Source organism: Podarcis vaucheri, assembly GCF_965113315.1.
Source record: "Podarcis vaucheri genome assembly, chromosome: 12".
Classification (NCBI taxonomy): Eukaryota; Metazoa; Chordata; class Lepidosauria; order Squamata; family Lacertidae; genus Podarcis; species Podarcis vaucheri.
Genome location: NC_138750.1, coordinates 29,132,537 through 29,155,974, shown reverse-complemented (window position 1 = coordinate 29,155,974; position 23,438 = coordinate 29,132,537). Strand labels below are relative to the sequence as shown.

Genomic DNA, 23,438 nt, shown 5'->3' with positions numbered 1-23,438 from the left:
ACCAAAGGAGAGCACTTGGATGAAAAAGAAACTTTAGGAAATAGGAATCCTAACATTATCGCTTTTGGGAAACAAAGTTGCTTAGCATCTTAAATTAATAGTGGCATGAGATTACCTGTTGCAACAGGCTTAACAGCACTACTCTTCCAGAATTCATAAGTTTGCAGTATGACTCCTCTTCAGGAATTCACATTTAACATGCAAAAGAACAAGCGCTTGCGAACTGGGTGAGCCCCAGCTAATGTGCAATTGGTGTTAAGCAGTTTCCGTGTGTATAGGGATGGGAACTCTCATCAATCGGGTCTCCCATCCTCAATATGTGAGTAAAGCAGCCCCTTTCAGATTAATGACACTCATACATTAGCCAGGCACACTCTGCAGCCAATGCAGTGTAACCGGGAGCGGGGGTAGGGCTTGACAGACTGCTTGCCCCTTGTGAGTTCAAACTAAATGCCTAAAAATGGTGAAGATTCTCAATCATTCCAAGTGCCTGTAAATTTCAGATGAGACAGGATATGGAACATTTGTCTTACATATTGAATGCTTTGAAATTATATACCAAACCATTCTGCACATCAAACATTATCCGCGGAGACCAGTATGCGTTTGAGCTGGTAAATGAGGGGAAAGGGAGGCAATTTGTGTGTACAAATGAAAAGAGAATCTCCACATCACAGGATGAGACTCAAAAGGATGAAGTCAAAGCTTCTGTCAAGAAAGAAGTACTTTTTTCTTCCTTGGCCACAGATATTACTTTAGGTTATGCATGTATGTATTGTATAAGCACTTATGCTTAAGCCTAACAATGCTTAATGATAGAAAGTTTGGGTTGTACATACTTGCTCCTCTTTGTTTTCCAGGTAAATATCATGCATTCTAATGCTGTTTTTTTTTAAAAAAAGTTAAAGTTTTGTTGTGGGTGCCTTCCAGTTCATCCCTTATACCAAGATTTGAAGAGTTTACTCAACACAGAAGCTACACACAGTATTGTAGTATGGTTGACCATTAGTTGTACCACAAAGTGGTGTTTGCTCCCAGAAAGGACAACTAGGGAAAAGAAAATGTTTGCCTGTTTTTAAATACTGAGCTTTCCTGGAATTTTGGTACTCTTGCAAGACAAACCAAAAAGTGAGGCAGGAGGTCATGACTTTTTTTAGCGTCTTGCAGTGTATGGGGCAATGGCAATCGCTCGCACCTAGGATGTAACACACACCAAGATGCCAGTTCTCCCTCTCCCCCCCCCCCCCCGTGATTCCTGCTTCTCTTCAGTGTGGGACCTGTCTTTGGCCAGCTGAGGGCTCGACCCCTCCATGCTGTTTTCTGCTACCTATATTTGCATGCAGCATGAGAGCTATGCACATACACAGCTCCTGTTGATTCTGGAGAGAAGCTCTCTTCTAACGAACTAATAATAATAATAATAATTTTTTGCATGCCCATATGCTCTATCCCATTTATTGGGTTCCCATCTTGCCCCATTTCTCCATCCATTTTGCTGTTCGATATATCTGCACACTCACTTTACTAATATAGGGAGTGATACAGCAGAGCTTAATCCCTCAATTCTTTTTCCCTGTGCCGAATTTCAGTGACACCAGATTGTCCATAGTTTTAGGGAAGATGCTGTTGGATCTCTCTCCAGAAGCAGACTCATATGTTTTATTGTGCACACTGCTACCCCAACTCTAAATCTAAGGGTTGGTTCCAGTCTAATTTAGCTGAAACTGATGGGACTTAAAGAGCAGCTAACCTACGTTGGATCCAATACCAAGATTTCAGGATATACTACTTGTTAATTCCTTGCAAGAAACTTAACATATCTAACCAATTGTATGAAATGCTGAAACACTGCACTGGTAGAATTTAAATTTATTTTGAGAAGCAAAATAAGAGTTTTGAAATCCATAGTACCAAACAGAACCTGCTTAACCATAATTTTATTTCCATATAGAACTGCTGAGAACAGATCAAATATTTTCTACGCCCAGTAAATTAGGCCTGTCCTGATTATGGGGCAAACATAAGAACGTTTTCCAGTCAATTTAACATTAACCAAATTTCAAATGTCATCCATATTAACACTGTGATTATATTAAACACATGCCAAGGTGAAATTTGTAGTATACGAGAATTTTGTTTTTTCAAGGACTTCCCTCCAATGTTTATTATTATTATTATTAAATCACTGTATTGAGAAAATGAGTGAAAATGCTCTGGTTTAAGAGCATGCACTGACTTGGGCTATAACTGGAGATACAGAACAACACTTTCTTCCTCAAAAGTAATAGGCAGAAAGATGAACAGTTCATTAAAATAGTAGATTTCTACTGAAACACAACATGCAGGGCTTTAACACACTTCTGTTTTCCTTCCCCATTACGTTCAACAAAAATCCACTTGCTTTAAAAAAAAAATTCACAAAACGTATTACCACTTTGGGTTTCCTATTTAGTTTTCGCTTAAAGATATTTAAGTACATAAAGCTACAACAATTACACCTGGAGTATTACAATAAGAAGAGATGGAAAACTGGTATTTCAACTGAAAATACATATATTCTAAATGAACCAAGGACCTTTTAATAGGGTTTCAGATAACTGCAGGGGATCTATAGGGAAAGCGAAGTTCGGAACTTGCTGTTTAAAAATTGTATTTGCAACTGTGACTAGCTTCTCTTCTTCAATAGCGCCCTGAAAGAAAGAAGAGAGAACACTGTAACCATCACTTCATAATTCCATATTCATTTGTTTCTCCTTCCACCCAGTATCAGTGCATTCTCCTTCTGTCACACTTCATTTTGCTAAAAACAACTTCTACTAGATACAAATGGTTTACTTAGGGTTGCAATCCTATGGTCCCTGTGAAGGTGTTGCACGCGCTATAGGATTTTGCGGATCCCCGCCTGCAAGCGGAGAGGGAGATCCACAGACGGAACAGGAGCTCTGAACATGGTATCCTTGCTACTGTCTAATCACTAGAGGATATCCATAAGGCAAATTGGAAAGACTTTTTAAAGGGGGTGGGGCAGGCGGGAAGCCTGGCAGTGCTTCGATTTGATGTTTCCTCTGCTGTAACCACTCTGGTGAGACTGCTGTTATACTTACTTGGGCTGTAGGAACGGGATCTTGACCGTGATCTGTAACGACTATAGTAAGGTGAAGGTGATCGCCTCCTTTGAAGAAAGTATACAAATATATTTGTTAGCAGTGGCTCTAGTACATGTGGCATATGTACTATTCAAGAGTTTAAAAAATATTGTCAAATGATTTGTACAGCATACACATTTTTACCAAATGGAAGAACCAAGCTTCATTTGCAGGGTTTCTTTCTCCCCCACAGCATATTGGACAAATTTAAAGACACCTATTCTTAAATAGTATTCCACAGTGATTTAAGGTGCTGATTAATATGGAAACATTGTTTTTACAAACCATAATGCATTAACAGATTAAGAAAACAAACACACACACACACACACCTCTTTTTCACTTAAGTCTGTATCGTTAAGCTCTCATAAGTATCTACTGTTATACCTGACCAAATGTAAGGCAGACTAATTTCTGGGTACCATACTCATGGGCGTGTTATTTTCACCCTCAAACGTGCTCCTGCAGCTGCAACAGATAGTGGTTCTTGTGCCAAAGAAACCTGAAGTTGAAAGGGACTACAAAGATAATCTAGTCCTCCTCAACCCAGTCATTTCAACACCAATGTCATATGGCACACTAAGATGTAATACTACATATACACAACTTGCTATCCAAGCTCCCTGGTTAGAAGAGATGTTGGATAAGTTTGATTTTCAGAGAGATGTAACTAGACTGGTGTGAAAAAACACATATATGATTACAACATGCTACTATAAACTGTTGACCATAGGTTAGCTTTTATATGGAATAGTTTTAATTCCCGGTTTTATCAGGTACTGGGTTTTTTTGTTTTCTCGGTTCTAAGATGTTTAAGCTATTTTACTTGGCTGATGTGGCTTTAATTATTTCGTTTCAAAATATTTATTGTTATATGCTTTGAGACTACTGCAGAGTGTGTAAAACAGGCTAAACGTGCTTTAATAAATTGGAAAGCGGTTATATGGATGCAATAATCTTATTTGCATCAAACCATAAATCACTATACAAACTATAGATCACTATATGAACTAACAGAATTTTTGAAGACTATAAAGTTATTTTAAAATTTCTACCCCTAGGGCCCACTTGAGGGCTAAAATTAGTGGGGCCCACCAGTCACAAAATGGTAGTGCAAGGATGGAGCCAGCAATTAAATGAGGATGGATGAACCCAGAGATCAGCACAATTGCCTGGCAATTAGACATTTTCTATTGATATTTAACCCTTCTTTAGAAACAACTCAGTCCTACGCCAGAGCACTCTTCTTGCAGCAGGGAGCTCAAGTACTGACATGACTTTGGATCAGCAAATTCTGCTTAAAGCAGGGAGGGTAAGTGAAGGCAGCTTTTAATATTCTTATCCCAACCACCAATGTTTCATCCATTTCCTGTGTTCCTTTCACATTAACTTTCTCTTCCTAAAACAGCTACCCACTCTTATCCCTTTCCCTACTTTATTACTACTTTTGAAATATAAAGCTTTCATCTAGTTTGCCAGCAAGCCAAACAGGAATAAAGGGGGACTGGTATGTGTGTCCAGAAGACAAAGAAGCACAGGGACCAGAAGGCTCTGCAGCAACCCAAGGCTTCTCCTTTTCGTCTTGCTCAGTCTGCTTGTCCCTTTAGACCTGGCACAGGCCAACTCCAGCCCTCCAGATGTTTTGAGACTACTATTCCCATCATCCCTGACTACTGGCCCTGTTAGCTGCAGGTGATGGGAGTTGTAGGCCAAAAACACCTGGAAGGCCGGAGTTTGCCTATGCCTGCTGTAGAACCCATCTTTCCCATTCACTCTCCCCTCACACTCAGTGGGCCACACAATCCCTTTCTTCTTTTACCTTCTTCTCCAACTTTGCATACCACAGCCTCACTCTGTAACCAGCTCCTGCCCATGTGTCTGCCTATGCCTATGAAATGTTCATGCTTGTGACAAAGATTTCCTCTGAGCCTTTTCATTTAAATCAGAATGCATACCTGTAACGGTAATCATATTCTTCGTATCTGTCATAGCCTCGGTCATATCCTCTGTCGTAATAGGAATCACGGCGACGGCCAGCTCCTCCACCTCCTCCTCCTCCGCCACCACCTCCACTACTTTTGTGGGAGAGAAGAAAAGATGCATTATGCAAAATATTAGGATTCCTCTTATTTCAAGAGATTAAAGATTTAAACTTGCAGCTTGCAGGGTTTCCCATTCAAGGGATTACTCAGGTCCACACTGGCTTAAGTAACAGGATTAGATAGCTCTCTAGGCCATTTAACGGGCAGCATTCACATTTAAAAAGTTTTCCAGAACTGTTTGCCTTTAATTGTATTTGTAATTATTGTTCACAGTGCATTGTAATGCATGCTACTCAGCAACAGTGAGTTATAAGGTGGCATGGAAATAATGACAATAAGCTTAAAGAACATGAAACGAATGGATCTTCAAAAGGGATTTCTCAAGTAAGACAGTGATTAGCCTATGAAGAGACAGAACTATTGCATTTATTAATAACATAGTTTCTTATGAACCACAGACTCTAAAATGCAGTTCTTCTGATTAAGCCAGGAAAACTCCTTACTGGGTTGGCCTGCCCATGTAGATTCCAGGGGTGGGCGTGTGTGCTCTCTTTGTGATAGAATAATCCACCCGAATTCTCCTGCCATCCAGCTCCATTCCATTTGCATGTTCCATTGCCTGCAAAGAAGGCAGACACTTAAGTTCCAGTAACGAGAAATTAGTGCTTATTCTCATTAAGCAAATTCAGTTTGTCTTTAGTTATTAGTATCCTGCTAATCAGTCTTTTCTCTAGCAGAGAGAATTAAAATGTCTCCACTGACTTGGGGCATTAAAGTTAGTGAAATAGGATCCCTTTTAAAGCCAGCACCCTGCTAAGAAGCTGATGCATTCCTGACACTTTGCCTTTAAAGCTCCCCAAAAGGTAAACAGGGAGCCATTTCCCTTGAAGCAAAGGGACCACACACTAGTGTGGCTTCCTGCAGGGTGCACATGGCTGGGTTACTACTGCTGTTCAGCGGCCATTTCATGCTTTCTATCTCACTTACAAGGACCTATTCCAGCAGAGCTTAGTAAAATGGCAGGTTCAGCCTATACGACTTCCTAATTACTCACTCACCACACGGCAGTTCACTCAAACAATGCATTCACATCAGGCTCTATCTCCAATGCACTCTCATGGATGTTATATGCTTTGCCTCAATTAACAATGAGTTTTTAGCTCTATTCTTAATCATGCAAATTAGATAGCATCAATAATTTACAATGATATAATGATGATTTATTAAATTTCTATACCACCTGTCATCAGAAGATCACAGGGCAGTTCACAATATTAAAACACTAAAATACAATCAAAGAAAAATATCACCCCTATTTTATTATTAATAATCCATGAGCAAATTTACATAAATCCTGTTAAAAGGTTTGACCCTTGCTCCCTTTTGTGTGTGTGGTTGTGGTGGAGATTCTTGGTTGCTACCTACTCTATGTCTGTTGATGCAAATTTTTTTTCCTTTTTTTGCTTAATATGGACTGGAGAAAATATATGGCACTGCTTTTTCACAAATGCTTATGGAAGTACTAGCAAAGAGTTTGTTTATCTACAGCAGGTAGGCTGTACAGCAACCGTCATGCTTGTAGTTGTTCAAGAATGCCACAGTATGCCTTTTTGTGAACAGGCAACCCCCTCTTTGGACAAAATGGTAGCTTTTGACCCAACCTAAACATTACAGTTGTACCTCGGAAGTCTAACAGAATCCGAAAACCACAAGTGTGGCTTCTGATTGGCTGCAGGAAGCTTCTTCAGCCAATCAGAAGCCACAGAAGCCTCGTCAGGAACACTCACTTCAGGTTTTTTATTGTATTACATTCTTGGCACTGAATTTTTGTTTAACTCCAGCCCTAGAAAAAAGGCTTATTCATAATTTAGGGCTTAAACTAGGGGAAAATCAAGTTCCACATGGCTACTGTTTACATTGTAAGAAATTAAAAATAAAAACTAGAAATTCTACACTTAGATTCAGTACTTCAAATGTGATTAAATGTGGACTATATCGCCACCTAGTGATTTCTTTCTATCACTGAAACACAGCAAACACTATTTTAAAGAATCTTCTCTCACCAAAAGGTCCACACTACAAAAACAAATGAAATTCCTGAATCAAAGCATCATAGATTATAGCACTAGTCATACCAATATATAGTTACTCCAAGACAACTTGGAAAATGCTATTATGCAAAGGAACACCAACAAAGACTACCATTCAAATTTCATACTTTTATCAAACGGCTTCACATAAGTACTGACACATCATCAACATAGTCTCTGGAATCAAACAGACCCAAATGACACAGCATAGCTGTTGTTGTTTTTTAAAAAGCCTGAATTGCATGCTCCCCCTCATGAATGAGGCACAACCAAGTAGATTTAAGAATTACAGTAACCAGCAAATCAAATTTCATATTATATATGATTGTGTAAACACGAGGAAACATTCTCAGTCGAAATTATGCATTATAGCAGCCACATGATTTGATTAAAACTATATTACTACTTTATTTACTGAAGCTAAAAACTGAAATTTAAGTTTTAATGCCAGTTTATTTTTCAGAAGCTTATTATGCTTCTCCTCTCTCAAATGCAGTTTTTTCAAATGCCTAGTTTGAAATCCTGGTTAGTGTTTACATTTATCAGGTGTAACCCTACAGTGTGGTTAAGAGGGAATTTACATACAAGTGGGCACAGAGTGTACACTCTCAGAGTCTTCATTTAGTCTTCATTATTATTAGCAATCAGGAGGGAGATCTGCACTGGACAACTGTGGCTGATTCACAGATTTATACAGTACTATTACAACTTTTTTTTAAAGAGAGAGTGTGTGTTTAATTTGCTTTTCATTATATGTTTATGTTCTGCCTTGGCCCCAAGGCTTGTGTGACTCCTCCAGGCCTCTCAAATGACCTGGAGGTCTGCAGGGAATCTCAACTCTGTGGGGGAAACCTCTACAGCCTCATAATCACTGGTAAACTTTGGAACCTTCCCAACTTAATAAATTTACCTCTTTAGAATCATCTATTCTTTCAAAGTAAACAAAAGCAAATCCTCTTGATCGTCCAGTTCGTTGATCATAAACCACATTGACACCGCTCAAAGGTCCGTAACGAGAGAAGACTTCACGAAGATCCCTCTCAGTAGTATACAAACTGAGGCCAAACACGCCAAGGCATGTATTAGGATCTGGGTTAGCCTAAAAAAAATTGAACCAAATTCAAGTATCAAAGCATGTCTAGAACAGTGCCAGTTGCACACTCACTCATTCTTTCACTGACATAGGCAGCAAGGTATTTTAGATAACTGCACATTCTGAGTAACACAAGGAGGGAAAGGAAGATCTATTATGCCTACTCCACCACTGGATCCAATTCTCATAATGAAAGAGGATTCAGAAGGTCTCGCTTCATTATGCTGACTAGGGGGAGGGGCACATTGGCTGCAGAGAGAGTACAGCAAATTGGCTGGACTTACTACAGAGCAGCTAATCCTACAGAGGTTTGACAATATACTGGCTAGAGGGTTTCTAATGCAGTTATGGCAAGATGCAGGGGTAGCCAACATGGTGCGCTCCAGATGTTTTGGGCTACAAGATTATATTGCAGGGGTAGCCAACATGGGGGTCTCCAGATGTTTTGAACTTACAACTTCTATCCGCCCCAGTCGGCATGACCAAAGCTTAGGGATGATAGAAACTGCAGCCCACAACATGCAAAGGGCATGTTTGCTGCAAACAAGAGAATTAGTTCTTTGAAATCTGACCAAAATGCTGCATTCTGTTGATGTCATGATGGTTCCATCTTTTACAGCTTAAAACATGTATTTACCATCTAGTGATGGGTAGATGGAATGATATAGCATTCTGGTTTCAACACTGAATGGAGACTGTGTTTCAGACATTTGCCTGCAATTCTCCTTTCTGTTCAAGAACAACTTCCTTGAAGTAGCCAAACAGGTCTTGTTAATTTCCTCAGTGTCTTATCACAAAAGAGGGAACATTTAATCAGCCATGCAATGGAAACATACCTGCTTTGTACCACCTGCACATGTGCTCCAAAACTCTCCAAGGAGAGTAGAAAGGATCTTAAGTTCCTTTCCCACTCCTAAAATCAGATCAGTTTAACAAATGGAGCCTTAAGATGTTGTAATTCCATAATTTTAAAATTATACAGTATAGGAAATATAGAAACACCTGACTTTTGGCTTGCAGGATCCTTTTTCTTTTTTTTTTGCCAGAGCCAGCAGGCAAAATGGTGGCTTGGAATGGGAGTGAGTTACAAAGACTCCTGCATCCCATAATGCCTCAATATTTACATAAATAATTTTTTATGTAAATTAGAGTAACTCAGAGTATCCTACCAGCCTACCACAAGGGATGCGGCATAGCAAAACCAGAATAGAGGCAAAGACAGAGTCCTGTGCCCATAATTATCAGAGGGGTTTTGCCAATTTCAGCTGCTTCCACCATACCTCAATTCCAAAAGGCAAGGTGGGGCCAAAAATAACCACTAAATTTGCCTGGCCGCTTAAGGTCAATCAACAGTTTATCATGAAATGCCTCTGACATATAACTTTCCCTAAACTGGCACAGGATAGATGCAAAATTTCTGAAGAAATTGTATCTGTGATTCCTGCTGACAGGGGCTGATAGTTGTAGTCCAAAACATCTGCAAGACACCATGCTGGGGACAGCTGACCTAGTCTACCCAAATATCTTCATACCAGCAAGGATTTAAATCTCATTTCCCACACCCAACTTTAAATCTTTTGAAAGCTATTAGATATCAAAGTTGTCTGTTCTTGCAAAGAACTACACACCTCTTGGGATTGGTTTTTTTGGGGGCCTCCTCCCATAAAGCCACCAGTTCTTTCCACCACCAGCACCCCCCACCCCCTAAGAGAAAATCAGGGTGCTCCTCTCCCCTACACTTCCTTGTTTGGGAAAGTACTGTGGGGTATTCATACTGCTGGTTGCTAGGGTAAACGCTAATAGACCTGACAAGCAGAAAATGCCAAGGCTCCTCTTATTCTTGACCGCAGAAACCTGCAAGCTGTGGATGTTATGCCTAATCAACAAAAATAAATTAGTTAAATGGATTAGCTTTTCTTATACATATATTCATAGTGAGATTTAAAATAATTTCCCTACAAGCTTACACTACATACTCTGCTGCCAGTGTGCCTTCTTCGGTTAGACATTGGAGAGTGACTGCGGCTCCTTCGACGCCGGTACTCTGGAGTGTATGATCTGCTTCGTGATCGCCTTCTATGAGAATGGGATCTAGAGCGAGTGTAACGCCTGTGAGAATGCCTTCTGGACCTGGACCTTCAAATGATACATTTTATTTGTTATATGAAAACATCTGTGAAGCACCATAGAAATATTGAAGTTTTCATAAATTCATTCATTATTTTTTTTATATATGCTCCTGAAAGCATATCAAAGTAAGTTTCTGGCACAGTTTTAAAATATCAAGTAATTTAAAATAAACATTTTGTAAAATGTAAATAACATTTTCAACATGTATCTGTTCCAGGGGCTCCCAAACTTCCCCCCACAAGGACCACATGAAAATTGCTTAGGGTCTTGGTGGACCACTCAATTATTTTTCTGCATTTTGTAGCAATTGTATCATGCTGTGCTAGATGGTATAGGATTTAATTGTACTGACTGCTTCTTTATTTCTTTCATTGCACTTTATTGTATTACAATTTGAATTTCTTAACTACTTGTGCAGGTAATTTCTTGAGTAATCGCTAGCCATGTAATGGTGTTTCAATACAACAATTTCATAAGGTAGCAGTTCACCACAGAACATATAAAACACCACAAAGAACTGGTTCACATGTCATGGTAAGTCACATGTTTCTCAATCACTCCTGTTTTGCTTGGTCTGTCATGGAACCAAGTTAAATCATGAGTAGAAGCTAAAGGAGAACAAAACCAGCCTTGTGATTTGTTTCTCTTGGTTCCAGGCAGAATGAAGCAAAGCAGGAGTGGTTGTGCAGTGTGCGCACATGTTTCTCATTCACAAGATGCCATGGTTTATTTCTTAGGTGATTTATTGTTGTGTGAAAATCAAGCCATTGTATGGAATGCCAGTTTATGGAAGCTTCACTGTCACTGGGGACAGACAGGAGATAGCTTTTCTTACATTTTAGGATCTGATTTGTCTTGTTTTGTCTTATGTGATGGTAATCTACAAACTGTTCTCTAGTTAGAGGCACAAAGCCTTGTGACATCAGAAAGGAGAATTTTCCTATCTCCTATAGCTATCAGGGTAATTTTCAGAGCACTTCCATGGTGGAAAATTTTCAGAGCACTTCCATAGTGTAGTTGGTGCTGCAACTAGGCCATGAGGAGGTACAACAACCTCACTGTGGAGAAGGGTTGTAGCTGCATGGCACAGGAAAAACTTCACATGCCAAAGGTTCAGTTTCAAACCCCAGCATCTCCTGATAGGGCTGTCTGAAGCTCTGGGTAGTGACAAGCAGCAAGTGTACACAGTATTGAGTGAGATGGACAAGTGGTCTACTGTATAAGGGAGCTTCCTATAATTCTATGCTACTTTGAGTAGCAGTTCAACCTTGCTAAAGAACAAAGTCTGACGTTTTAAAAATAATCCATATAAAATATTCTTAAAAAGTACAACTCAAAATCTCTTCCATGAAACCCATCAATACCTTGAAGGCCCAAAATAACTAAGTTCTATGCAAAGACAGAATGTATAACGACAGACACATACCTGGATTTTGATCTTGATCGAGAGCGTGACTCAGAATGTTTAGAAGCTCTTGATGGGCTACGCGATCCTGACCTGCTCTCAGATTTTACACGAGCAGGACTCCCAGCTGGAGATTTTGACTGGGAGCGTGACTCCTAACAAAAAAAGCAGTATTACAAATGGTAGTGGTAGCACAAATGCCTACCTTCTTATATTAAAGTAACTATATTTTATTGATTGTGCCTGAAAAACAAATGGTTAGGCAATACCCTCCAGGACAAACTTCTGTTTAACCCACTGTTAACTTTGCTTGATTTCCTCAAATAGTTCCCTACTCGAACCGGATGACCAATGCTCTATTAACTAAGTAATCATGCAAATTCATCTACAACTTGATCATACAGACACTGGAACATAAACCATACATTTACTTAACCTAGGACCCATTCATTCTTCCAGATTCTTTTAATTCTACTTCACTCTTGCTTTCTACTTTTCTTCATTCTTCATTGAGTTTTTCATTTTTCATACTTCGTGTATTCTTCCCCATCTCAAACAATTCATTATAGCCTTAAAAATATTCAAGTGCTTCTATCTGACCAATCTTCTGTTCAATTTTTTCCCCCATTCAATTTTAATTTTCTGATCTTTAACACTTTTCATTAGCCTTCTTTTATCTTGATTTATCTTCCACATTCTTGGAAAAAACTCTTCCATTTCTTCACGAACATTAACCTTAATGGAAAAAGAACATTTAGTATATTTAAGCATGTGGGGATTATAAAACTCTGCTGGAGTTTCAGACTTTTATCTACCAAAATTGAATAGCCAGCAGGTAAAGTGCAAATAACTAATTTATAAAAGCAGTTTTTCAAAAAAAATCTTTTAACTGGTGTAATCATATAGGCTCTAAAAATGAGTCCACTGATTTCCTTGCAACATTTCCCAAATGTTCTAAATCTATTCTGCTCCTTCTCTAACTTCCATATGATACACACAGACTTCAGTGTTACCTTAAATACTAGGATTGCCTGAAGTTAAAAATGTCAAACAAAACTTATATGCCAGATTTCAAAGAGCTACACTAGATGCAAACAGGGAGTTAGACATGCCTAATATAATGCCCAGCTCCCCATCACCCCAGGCCGCATCACAAACTTTTAAACTCCCAGCTTCAAGAAGTTTACCATGCAGCTTGGGGAGCAGTTGTTCATGACAGACAAGTACCAAGTCCAACTAGCTGCAGTTCTTGGGATTCAGGCCACAGATGTGCCAATGATCTGAATATTCCAAAATACTTTCCCCTCTAAACCTAACCATTCTATCCAAAACCTACAAAATATGTGCATAGTAGGGAAGAAATGAAGCCAATTTAAGGCTCTTCTTCAGTAACAACTTAAATCAACTTCGGTAGTGGCTCCATGTGAAGTTACTTATAGAACTGGGACTGTTATTCTGTATTCCTTGTCAGAGCAACAGATGAATCAAACAAGCAATACAGGAAAATAAGATATTTGAATAAGCACACTCAAAAGAGGTGATTGGGCAAACAGAGAAACTAAAAGAACAGATCAAGAATTTTATGGAAAGATATTGCATATTTGAATCTGAATCTTCACTGTATGTATCATGAACATTACATTAAGATACATCAAAACTGTGCCCTCCTTTTCTCATTTGCACAGCAATCTGTACTGCTCTGTCTAGCTTATTCCCTTTTTAGCCAATGAAAACTTCTTACTGCATTTATTTTGCCAAATGTCATTTTGTCTTATAGTTCTGTTTTGTTTCTCATTAAAGATGCCATTTTATCATTTCATTTCAGACCTGTTTTCCCATATTTATGTCATATTGAAGAGTGAAGTAGTGAATTTTTCAGAAGGGAATCTGCATACTCGCGATAGTCTAAACCAGTGTTTCCCAACCTTGGGCCTCCAGGTGTTTTTGAACTACAATTCCCATCATCCCTGACCACTGGTCTTCCTAGCTAGGGATGATGGGAGTTGTAGTCCAAAAACAGCTGGAGGCCCAAGGTTGGGAAACACTGGTCTAAACGTGCACATTTTAATAGCATCATTACTTTCCCCGAGTTGATGAAAATACCATATTGTGGAGCTGTGTCTAATTGTCAAAACAAGACAATGTTCTTTAAAAAAAAAAACATTAGGAGGAATGGGTAAGAAAGACAGGGAAATTGATGGTGGGAAAAGGCTTAACCAAAGAAAATATTAAATATGAAAGTGGGGCAGGGGGCCTCATTTTTCATGCTTGCCCATTAAAAAGAAAAAAGCCCACTTCGTTGACTAAGTTTCTAACCCAAACATCCCACCAGCAAACTTCCACAAGAATCAATTAGTAAAGAAGGAGTATACTGTGCAGTGCCAGGTTAACACTCTCACAAGGTGGCAGGAAAAATATACACATAATATTTTTTTTCATATATGAAATTGTTTCACACTGGCAAGGCAATCTCAGGCATGCCTACTCAAAAGTAAGCCCCATGGAGCAGTAATTTGATAGGAATTATCCACAGGTAAGTGAGTAAAGGATAACAGCCTAAATTAAGGTGCTAAGAGAAGACTTAATAGTCAGATTCCAACTACTGTTGATTAAGCTTTCTTTCTGTTGCCTTCAGATAACTATGTTCATAACGTAAAAGTGTCAAGAATGTAGGACAAACTTTCTGAGCAGAATCAAAGGTATAAACCCTTTAGACTAGCATTTATTCACATGTTTAACTTACACCCAACCATAGGGGAGCCGTGACTGAATCTTGAGATGGTCATTTCGTCATCTGCAACCATGGATCTCTTCCTGGCAGCTACTTGCCCAATCCAATCACAACTTGAGACTCTTTCCCAGAGCTCTCTGTGCAGAGGACTCAGACAAGAGGTCAGGAAAACCACAAGTAATCACTAGGTCCACCAAAATTTGTGACTCTTAATATTCAAAATGTAAATAGGTATATATGAAGGTGGAAGAAAGCTAAATTCTTTATCTAGTGTGTGATGACTGGGATGGTTTGAGACCCAATATAAACAAATCTACAGGACAATGCTATACACAGAAGCAAGTACCACCAAATTCAGTAAGACTTACTCCTGAGTGTGCAGCCTTAAGAGTCCTGTGAGAAACAACCATTCAACTTTGAAGACTGCCATAAACAAAGCGGAATGGAAGGTACCACTGATATTGTAGATAAACAACCAAGTTTTGTATTATATGATGCGTGGGATATATGAACCACCCAGAGATAATTGGATGAAGGGCAGAATACAAATTTAATAAATAAATAATAAAATAAACTATTTTTTAAAAGGATTTGTCAAATGAGCCCTTTCAAATACAATGATACTGTTATATAACATTGATAAATGTATACAAATAGGAATCTAAAAATAGTTAATTTTATTTTGCTGATACCTTCAACAAGACAGGACAATAAATTTTCTCAAGCACTTTAAAATGGGCCTAAAGAGTTGCAAGAGTAAATCAATTAAAAGGTGTGATCAATTGAAAAAAATCATATTCAATTACATTTCCCCTCATGACAACAGGGGTATCTTTTTACCAGTCTAAACCCTAGTGCGGGGGGGGGGGGTTGCTATGCCCTGGCAAGTCCAAGACCTAGGTCCAAATTCCTAATGAGCCACATAATTTCTGTGCTCACCATCATTCAACCTAACAAGGTTGTTGAGAGGTTGAATAAGAGAAGATGAATAGAACTGGCATTGTAAAGCAGTTTTACACCAGAGTGCTATAGAAATAGAAGTTTTACACCTAGCAATAAAAGCTCAATAAAGCTAATTAAGATACCATCAACTCCAAATAAAACCAGTATGCTCAGGGGGCACTCAGTGAAGAAGGGCAATGATCTGGTTCACAGGCAATTCTGTCTGCACAGAAAGTACTTCCAGTATCCTCAAAGAGCACCAATTCAGGAACCCCATGTTCCCTAGAGTTGAGAGCACTCCAAAGTTTGTACTAACTACAGACCACTCAGACCCAATGCCTTAAGTCAAGGATGTCCAACCAGTGGTAGATCACGGGATCCTCATCGTGTACAAAAAGTTATTGAGGGAAAGCTAAAAAAACCTCTGTGCAATCTTCCCCCAAAAAACCTCAACAACTCTGGGCACTTCTCTCCTAAAAAAAATTCTGGGCAATCCACCCACCCCATGCATACTCCTCCCTTCAATGACAATGGGTAGATCACTGCCAGTTTTTTATACTGGGAATAGATCGCAGTCTCTTGGGAGTTGTTCAAACCTGCCTTAAGCTATAGAAAAGGAGATCAGGCGAATTCATGAAAGTGTGTGATTCTGCAGCATAGTAACTATAAAAACAGCATGGTATCTGCTCTAGTCCTTGGGGAACCAATATACCATGCTGTTTTTATAGTGCAGAAGACAACTCTATCTTTTGTGGAGACATTTTTCCACCTCTCTGAGGCCAGGCTGGGGTTCCTACTGTAAGCAGCTGTGCTGAACTTGGCTTGGAGGACAGCTGATTGCCCATCAGCTTGCCCTGCACTGGTCCCTGCTGCCATGCATTTGCATGGGGAGAGACTTCAAAGGACCACATGCTGGGATAGTTTCCACACACACTCTCAGACAACCCTCTCTATCTTCCATCCAGACTAGCAAAAGGATTATCAAAGCTCAAGGACAAATTTTAGCCAGGCAAAAACACTCAAGGATAGTGAAAAGCAGAAATGATGAGGAGTGAGGCCCTGGAAGTGAATCTGAAGAAGCCAAACAGAGAGGTTTGGAGGGCCAGATTTGGCCCCCAGGGCCCAAGATTCCTCACTGCTGCTTTATTTCAACATGGAACACACATTCTGAGTCCATTTCTGAATGTATGTTTAGAACCCAATAGCTCAAAGCCATAACTGGAAGTAGCACCAATGTAACATAGCTAGCACTTGAATTGTTTGCCTTTGCTATGTTAAAAGCATGGGCAGGATAAACACACCAGTGCAGGTTAGAAATAAAGTTCTCTTAAATTTCATCCAAAGCTGAGAACTCAGTCCTAGAATTTATTCTAAGCATTCATGTTTAGCCTTGAAATGTCTAGAAACAATAAAGGAGGGCACTGCCTTCATTACTAAATAATCAGAGCAAAGGCCTAAACTTCTAGGATTAGGGTAACAGCCCTTCAAGGCCCAAGAGTGTGGTTGCTAGACAGGCTCCCATGTTAGAATCTAAAGGGGTTCAGACATTACATGGCAGTGTTTTTCAACACTACAATAAACGTAAGCAAATATAACACAGATCCAACATACAGCCTGACAAAAATCCTTAAAAAATATATTAGAAGTCTGCATCTATGTTTTTTAGGTATGGTCCAACCATAGGACTACCAATATTTTGTTAAATCCCCAAGCATCAAACATCCAATCACCTGCAATTTCCCAATACTTTATGCAACTATTTAGGATTAAGAAAATATAGAATTAACTTTGAACCTCTCAAGTTGTCAAGTATTTATTGGAAACAGTAGTAGTGTTTAGTCCTGCTTCAAAATGCACTCCTACAACTGAAGCCTTCAAATAATTGTCAGGTTGGCATGTTTTTTGTTTTGTTTTGGCTGTCTCTGAGAAACACTAGCCCAATGAGTTATCTTTCTCAAATGTATCCAGACATCTGCCTTTTCCTACAAAAACTACTAATATAAGAGCAAGCATGCTCTGGTACAGAACTAGGGCATTTAACATACAAAATTGCCCTGAGCCAAGCCACAACTCTAATACAGATATAGAATGATAAAACTGGCTCCAGGAAGGCAGGCAAGGAATGAGTTAAGCTAAGAAGAAGAACCACCAACACAGGTATAGCATAGTATTTGTGGGCTCATTTACAAGTTATTTAAAATTTTCTTTTGAGCACCAAGTGTTTTATCATCAAACCCATTATCAGTACTGAGCACCAAAGCACTGAAAACCAAACAGATACACTCTGTATCCCAAATGACTACAAATCATTCTGTAATAGAACACCACTTTTGATGCAGCAGTTTGCTTTGAATTGTGCAGATCTGTTCTAAGTGTAGTGAACTAGTTGAACACAGATACTCTGCCCTGCTAACTTTCTACAGAACTATGTGGCTCTATATATTTAACACACACTCATCATCACAGGTTAAACATGTTATTTTATTTTGTGCACATTCAAAACTAAATTTGAATGCACAAAGAATGCAAGGTATTTTCTTGGAATGTTCAATCAGCATTAAATACTACCGCTCAGGTTTTAGAGCTCCAGGCCAGTTAATGTGAAAACTCCAGTGCTAGCTGGCAACTTTTCACTTCATATAATGAGGGAATACGCAGAATGCTTTGATCAAATCACCACAGCTGGAATTAGGGTACATATAGACAAGGCTGGCCCACCCGAGGCAAGGTGAAATGACTACCTCATGTGGTAAGCTTCACTGGGGTAGCAGATCCCCATGTCAATCTCCCTCACCCCTTCTTCCCTGGTGGGGATCTGCCTCTGGTGCCAAAATTTATTAGGCTAGCCCTGCATATAGATATAAATGGTTCTAGATAGGGTGGTCTAGACCATGAAAGATTTATAAGGCAAGCACAGGAACTCTGAATTAGGCACAGAAGTTTACAGGCTAAAAGTGGACATCCCTGCTTTTAAAAACAGAGCAGTGGAGAAGTGGAGCTGGTAAAAAGTGTTCCTGGACCATCACTACCTGCTTATCCATAAACAAAGCATTCCCAAAAAAACCAGAACTAGCATTCTCTCTATGGTAAAAAATGGATATGGAAACAAACAGTGTGTTTTTCCTGTTAAAACATGTTGTATGCACGCATGCGTGCATGTGTTAAATATAGCACAGTAGACAGTACAGTACTGCAGAGTTAGTCGTGCAGTGAATCTGCGTCCAGCTACTTTACTACCCCCTCCCTGCCAAAGACTTAGGTGGTGGTAGTGGGTGATCCCATGTCTTCTTTGGCCTAATTTCATTTTGTTTTGTCTTAGCCACCATACATTGGTTCACCACTGACAGTCACTCCTGGATGCTTACATAAGAGAATAGAGATGGATGTGATCAGCATATTGATATGGCAGGCCCTATTCCCACAGCACTAAGCGAGTCTTCCAAATATCCTTATGCTGAATGTAGCCAATTTAAAAAACAACATGGAATCATTCTGACCAACAGCCCAGACATTCTGTCTAGAAGTTCAAACTGGAATTGAAGAATGGAATGACCTAAAAGGTGCTGAGAGGTCCAAAAAAAGTTTCTCCCTGTTCACCTCCAAGTACATATCATTCACCATGTGTAACTAATGCTGTTCCAGTTCCACATCCAGCCCAGTCTGACCATAATTGCCAAGGGTCAAATAAATGTATTCCACCCAAGAATGGCTGGAATTGTTCGGCTTACAACACTCACCCAAACCTCCCTATTGCTACTTTTCAGATTTATATGGGAAATTGTGAGTTGCAAGCTGTGCCAAAGACACGTATTTCAGAATCAGGAAATTCCCTCATACTTCTTTATACTGGAGGGCAGGGGAAAGGAAGGGAGTCTCTCAAGCTGCTGTATAGTGGTAGATAAACACTAGTACAAAACACCCTGATAAATCAAGCTAGGATAATGCACTTTTCCCAGGCATGAATCGCAATGCCATTACTAAATAATGCCTCCAATTCTTTTGAGAGAGGATTCACACCTCTCCTTCAGAAAGCTTCCGAGGGGGTCAATCGAAGGATTTCCTACAACATATATAACAATAATAAATAACAAAACAGCGCGGGTGAAGCACAGGCGCGGGCTTTGGATCAAACCGTTGAGTTACTAACAACAAACCTAAACAGAGCAAAATGTCTGCCGCCACCCCAGACACAACAAAAAATTGATTCTGGCTTTCCTTGTTTAAACTAGAAGTCGTACTGGAGATACAAGAAGGCTGCCTAGGAGAACGCTGACCTTCAACCGCAGAGTGGGAACCCTGACCTAAAGCTGGGTCGCTACAGAACCACCGTCATAGCAATGTATCAGTAAAAAAACAATTAAGAGGTAGGTCCCCCAATTGCATGTGTGGGCTAAAGGTGGGTCTTCGGTCTGAAAAGATTGAGCCGAAGGGAAAACAGCCTTTTCTGCCTAAGAAAGAAGATCGCCTCGGTCCTCACGCGCCGGATTTCCTGATCTACACGAGGCGTTGAGATCCCTCCCTACCAAACAAATCCTAACTTCGCTCAGGATTTGGCGGTCGGGGCCTTGGAAAAGAAGAAAGCGGGGATGGTTTTGCAGTTTTAAACATAATATATATAGGGATTCATCGGGTTCTAGCGATAACAGCAGAGCTCAGAACTAGAAACTGGGAAGGGGGTGGGCTAGGAATCAGGAGAGCGCGTAACAACCGGAATCCCAGGATCGTGTTTTTTGGGGTTTTGTTTTTTTAAGACTAAAGATCCCGGTTCAAAAATGGGAGGGCGGGAAAGCCAGGCCCGGGACAGAAACCGCGAAAACGGCCCCCGCGGGCGTCAGCGCGGCCCCCACCTCAGGCGAAGGAAACCATTTTGGAGAAACAACGGCGCTCTCCTCCGGGTGGCTCCGCCCCGCTCCGCGCCCGGCTGGGAGGCTCCGTTTCCCCCGCGTCTCGAGCGACTTCGTGCCCTAGGGCCAGGCCAGGCCTCCGACACCTCGGCCTGGACAGAGAAGCGCTCACGACTCACCCTCCCCTCGAAGTTGTTCTCCTCCACGTCACTCATGGCGGCGCTTTCCTCCCAACCCGGCAGGCGGACGAAACGAGCGGGAACCCGGGCGAGGAGCGCTTGAGCGCCGCGACCTTCTCCTGAGGCTGCCTCCTCAGTCAACCAGCTACCCTCTTGTGGCGGCGGAGGCGGCGGCAGCGCCAGTAGCAGCAGCAGCAGCGCAAAATGGCGCCTCGCTCCGTAAGGTCTGCGCCCGACACTGCGCGAGGGGGCGGAGCTACCGAATGCCCCGCCCCATAGGCCACAATGGAGGCGACGCCGCCGTCAGGAGCGAAGCGGGAGGCAGGAGGAGTGGCGCAAGCGCAGTGGAGTCCACGCAGCCCCTCCTGTTTAGGCCGTTGCTAGGCTCACGTTGTAGTGATTAGAGTTCCTTTAGGTCTATAGTTAACAGCTGTTTTGTTTCTGGGTTCAAAGCCTTGGCTTTCTTTCTCCTCTGGATCTGTGGAGGAATATGAACATGGAATGTGGCTCCTGCCTGCTGCCTTTCCATGTAGGGCTTGTAATAAAGGATGTATTATATATTATAGGATTTCCACAGCATCTACATTGGGAGCGAAGGCAGCTGACTCTAGGCTGGACTAACTCCTGTGTAAGTTCGGGCAGGATCCCCACGCAACATTATCTCCAGATGTCCATTCCTTCTATATACACTGTAGCTTATAAACCAATAGATACTGTCGATGATCCCTTTAGCTTCGAAGCTCCACAACACACACTCTCTTTAAAGGCCATGACAGGTGCCACATAATACTTATCCCACTTTTGTAATAACTCAGTTTCATAGTGTGGGAGCAGCTGCACTTTGGAACTCCCTGACTCTTGAGATCAAACAGGTACCTGCCCAAAACATTCCTGTTTAGACAAACCTACCCAGGTGCTTAGAAAGTTCAGGTAATTTTAATTGGTTTTTAGTATTTTAACTTTAGTATGTTTTAAATTCTTCCTGAGTTTACTGTTTTTATTTTCTGTAATCCACTTTTAGGGATTTTTATTTTGGGTGTTTTTTTGCAATTAAGCTGTTTATAAATTTTGTAAGTCATAATAAATCAGTAACGATGTTCCAGCCATATTTGCCCTCAACTGCTCACTTCCATGTGAAGTCATGGGATGAGGTATAGCAAGGATATCCAACCGGTCGATCCACGATCCAGCCGATTGCGGGACCCTGATGGCCCCCCCAAAAAAGCTCAACAACATCAGTTGATCGTCCCCCCAAAAAGCTCAACAACTCTTCCCCCCCCAAAAAAAAGCTAAACAACTCTGGTCAATCCAATGGGGAGATCACTGCCTTTTTATATATATAGTGGGAGTAGATCACAGTCTCTTAGAAGTTGGACGTGCCTGAGGTAGGGTTGCCATATTTTGAAAAGCAGAAAAGAGAACGCTATGATGGCCGTTCAAAGCAAATACAGTGGTACCTCGGGTTACAGATGCTTCAGGTTACAGACTCTGCTAACCCAGAAATAGTACCTCGGGTTGAGAACTTAGCTTCAGGATGAGAACAGAAATCGCGTGGTGGCGGCAGCAGGGATGCCCCATTAGCTAAAGTGGTACCTCAGGTTAAGAACAGTTTCAGGTTAAGAATGGACCTCCAGAACGAATTAAGTTCTTAACCTGAGGTACCACTGTAAATGCAATTTGTCTCAAATTTTACCCCTGAAAGAGAGGGTTTGTCCTGGAAAAAGAGGACACATGGCATCCCTAGAAGGGCTCTGCCAACTGCATCAATTGCTGTTAACACCAGGGAGAGACTTCCTTTTTAAAGCCTCTTGTTTTAGGAGTGAGCTGGAGAAAGTGACTGAAGTGTGTAATGGGCAAGTCAGAGGCTATACAGTGACCTAGGACTAGGTATTGTAATCTTCCTTGCCTACTCGCCCACCACCTCTGCAATCCCTGTAACAGGCCTCAAAACAAAATTTAAAAATTCCTTCCAGTAAGTAGCACCTTAGAGACCAGCTAAGTTTGTTATTGGTATGAGCTTTCGTGTGCCTACACACTTCTTCAGATACCACAGGCCTATTCTCTTGTCTGGCATGCCTGCACATGTTGACTTGTGAGCAGCATGCATTGCCCAAGCAGTCACAGTATGCTGGATTATATATACTTTTAAAAAAATTAGGAATCATCTCTTTCCCATCCTCCCACACTCTTAAGACTGTTACCAATGGAGACTTTATAAGATTTAATACCAAACCATCACCTTTCTCCTCATTCCCCTTTGCTTAACATTCAGCCTCGTGACGAGTTCTGGACAAAAAAAGCTAGTCTACTATTTTGATTGGCCTAATTACTTCACAAATTATGCATGCATGAGGGAAGTTTGGGTTTGGGTTTCTAAAATAGCAGCTCCCCAATGCCACCCAGGAAACTCCTTTTGTAAGTGAGAAGAGTTTCAAAAGCAGTTTGTGTTATATGATAGTGAGTGCTCTTCAGAGAGTGGGGGAAATTCCATTGGGATACGCCTAAAGTAAGCCTGAAATCATATAAATATTTAATTGGGTATTAATTCAGTGGGACGGAATTGGATTGCAGTGTAAAACTGGATTCTGGACAGTTAGATTCCTAAGGTCTTATGTTAGCAAAAGAGGTGGTTGGGTTTATAAGTCAAAAGACTCACAACAAACTTGATGGAATTGGAGAACCAAATACATTACACCTGTCTCATATAACTGCTGCAGAGGATAAGATTAACTCTGCCCTCAGTCATAGCACAAGCCAGCAGCACATTTACAGGCAACATATACTATAACAAGATTATCAAACAGACAGTGAGGCATAATAATTGGACAAATAGGCG

General features: G+C 40.7%; 1 protein-coding gene across 2 annotated transcripts; it reads right to left on the bottom strand.

Moving 5' to 3' along the window:
• Positions 1-1,854: 1,854 nt before the first annotated feature.
• Positions 1,855-20,839, bottom strand: TRA2A (transformer 2 alpha homolog). Of its 2 annotated transcripts, none has more exons than XM_082194027.1 (8): positions 20,603-20,839; positions 11,928-12,061; positions 10,339-10,507; positions 8,189-8,377; positions 5,692-5,807; positions 5,102-5,221; positions 3,105-3,172; positions 1,855-2,690 (listed from the first exon to the last, which is right to left on the bottom strand). In XM_082194027.1, the coding sequence occupies exons 1-8, from the start codon at positions 20,636-20,638 to the stop codon at positions 2,680-2,682; spliced, it is 843 nt and encodes a 280-aa protein (XP_082050153.1). In that variant the 5' UTR covers positions 20,639-20,839; the 3' UTR covers positions 1,855-2,679. The 2 variants fall into 2 exon arrangements, with proteins under 2 accessions (XP_082050153.1, XP_082050154.1); XM_082194028.1 differs by having other exon boundaries at positions 10,348-10,507; positions 20,603-20,838.
• Between the last annotated feature and the right edge of the window lie 2,599 nt (positions 20,840-23,438).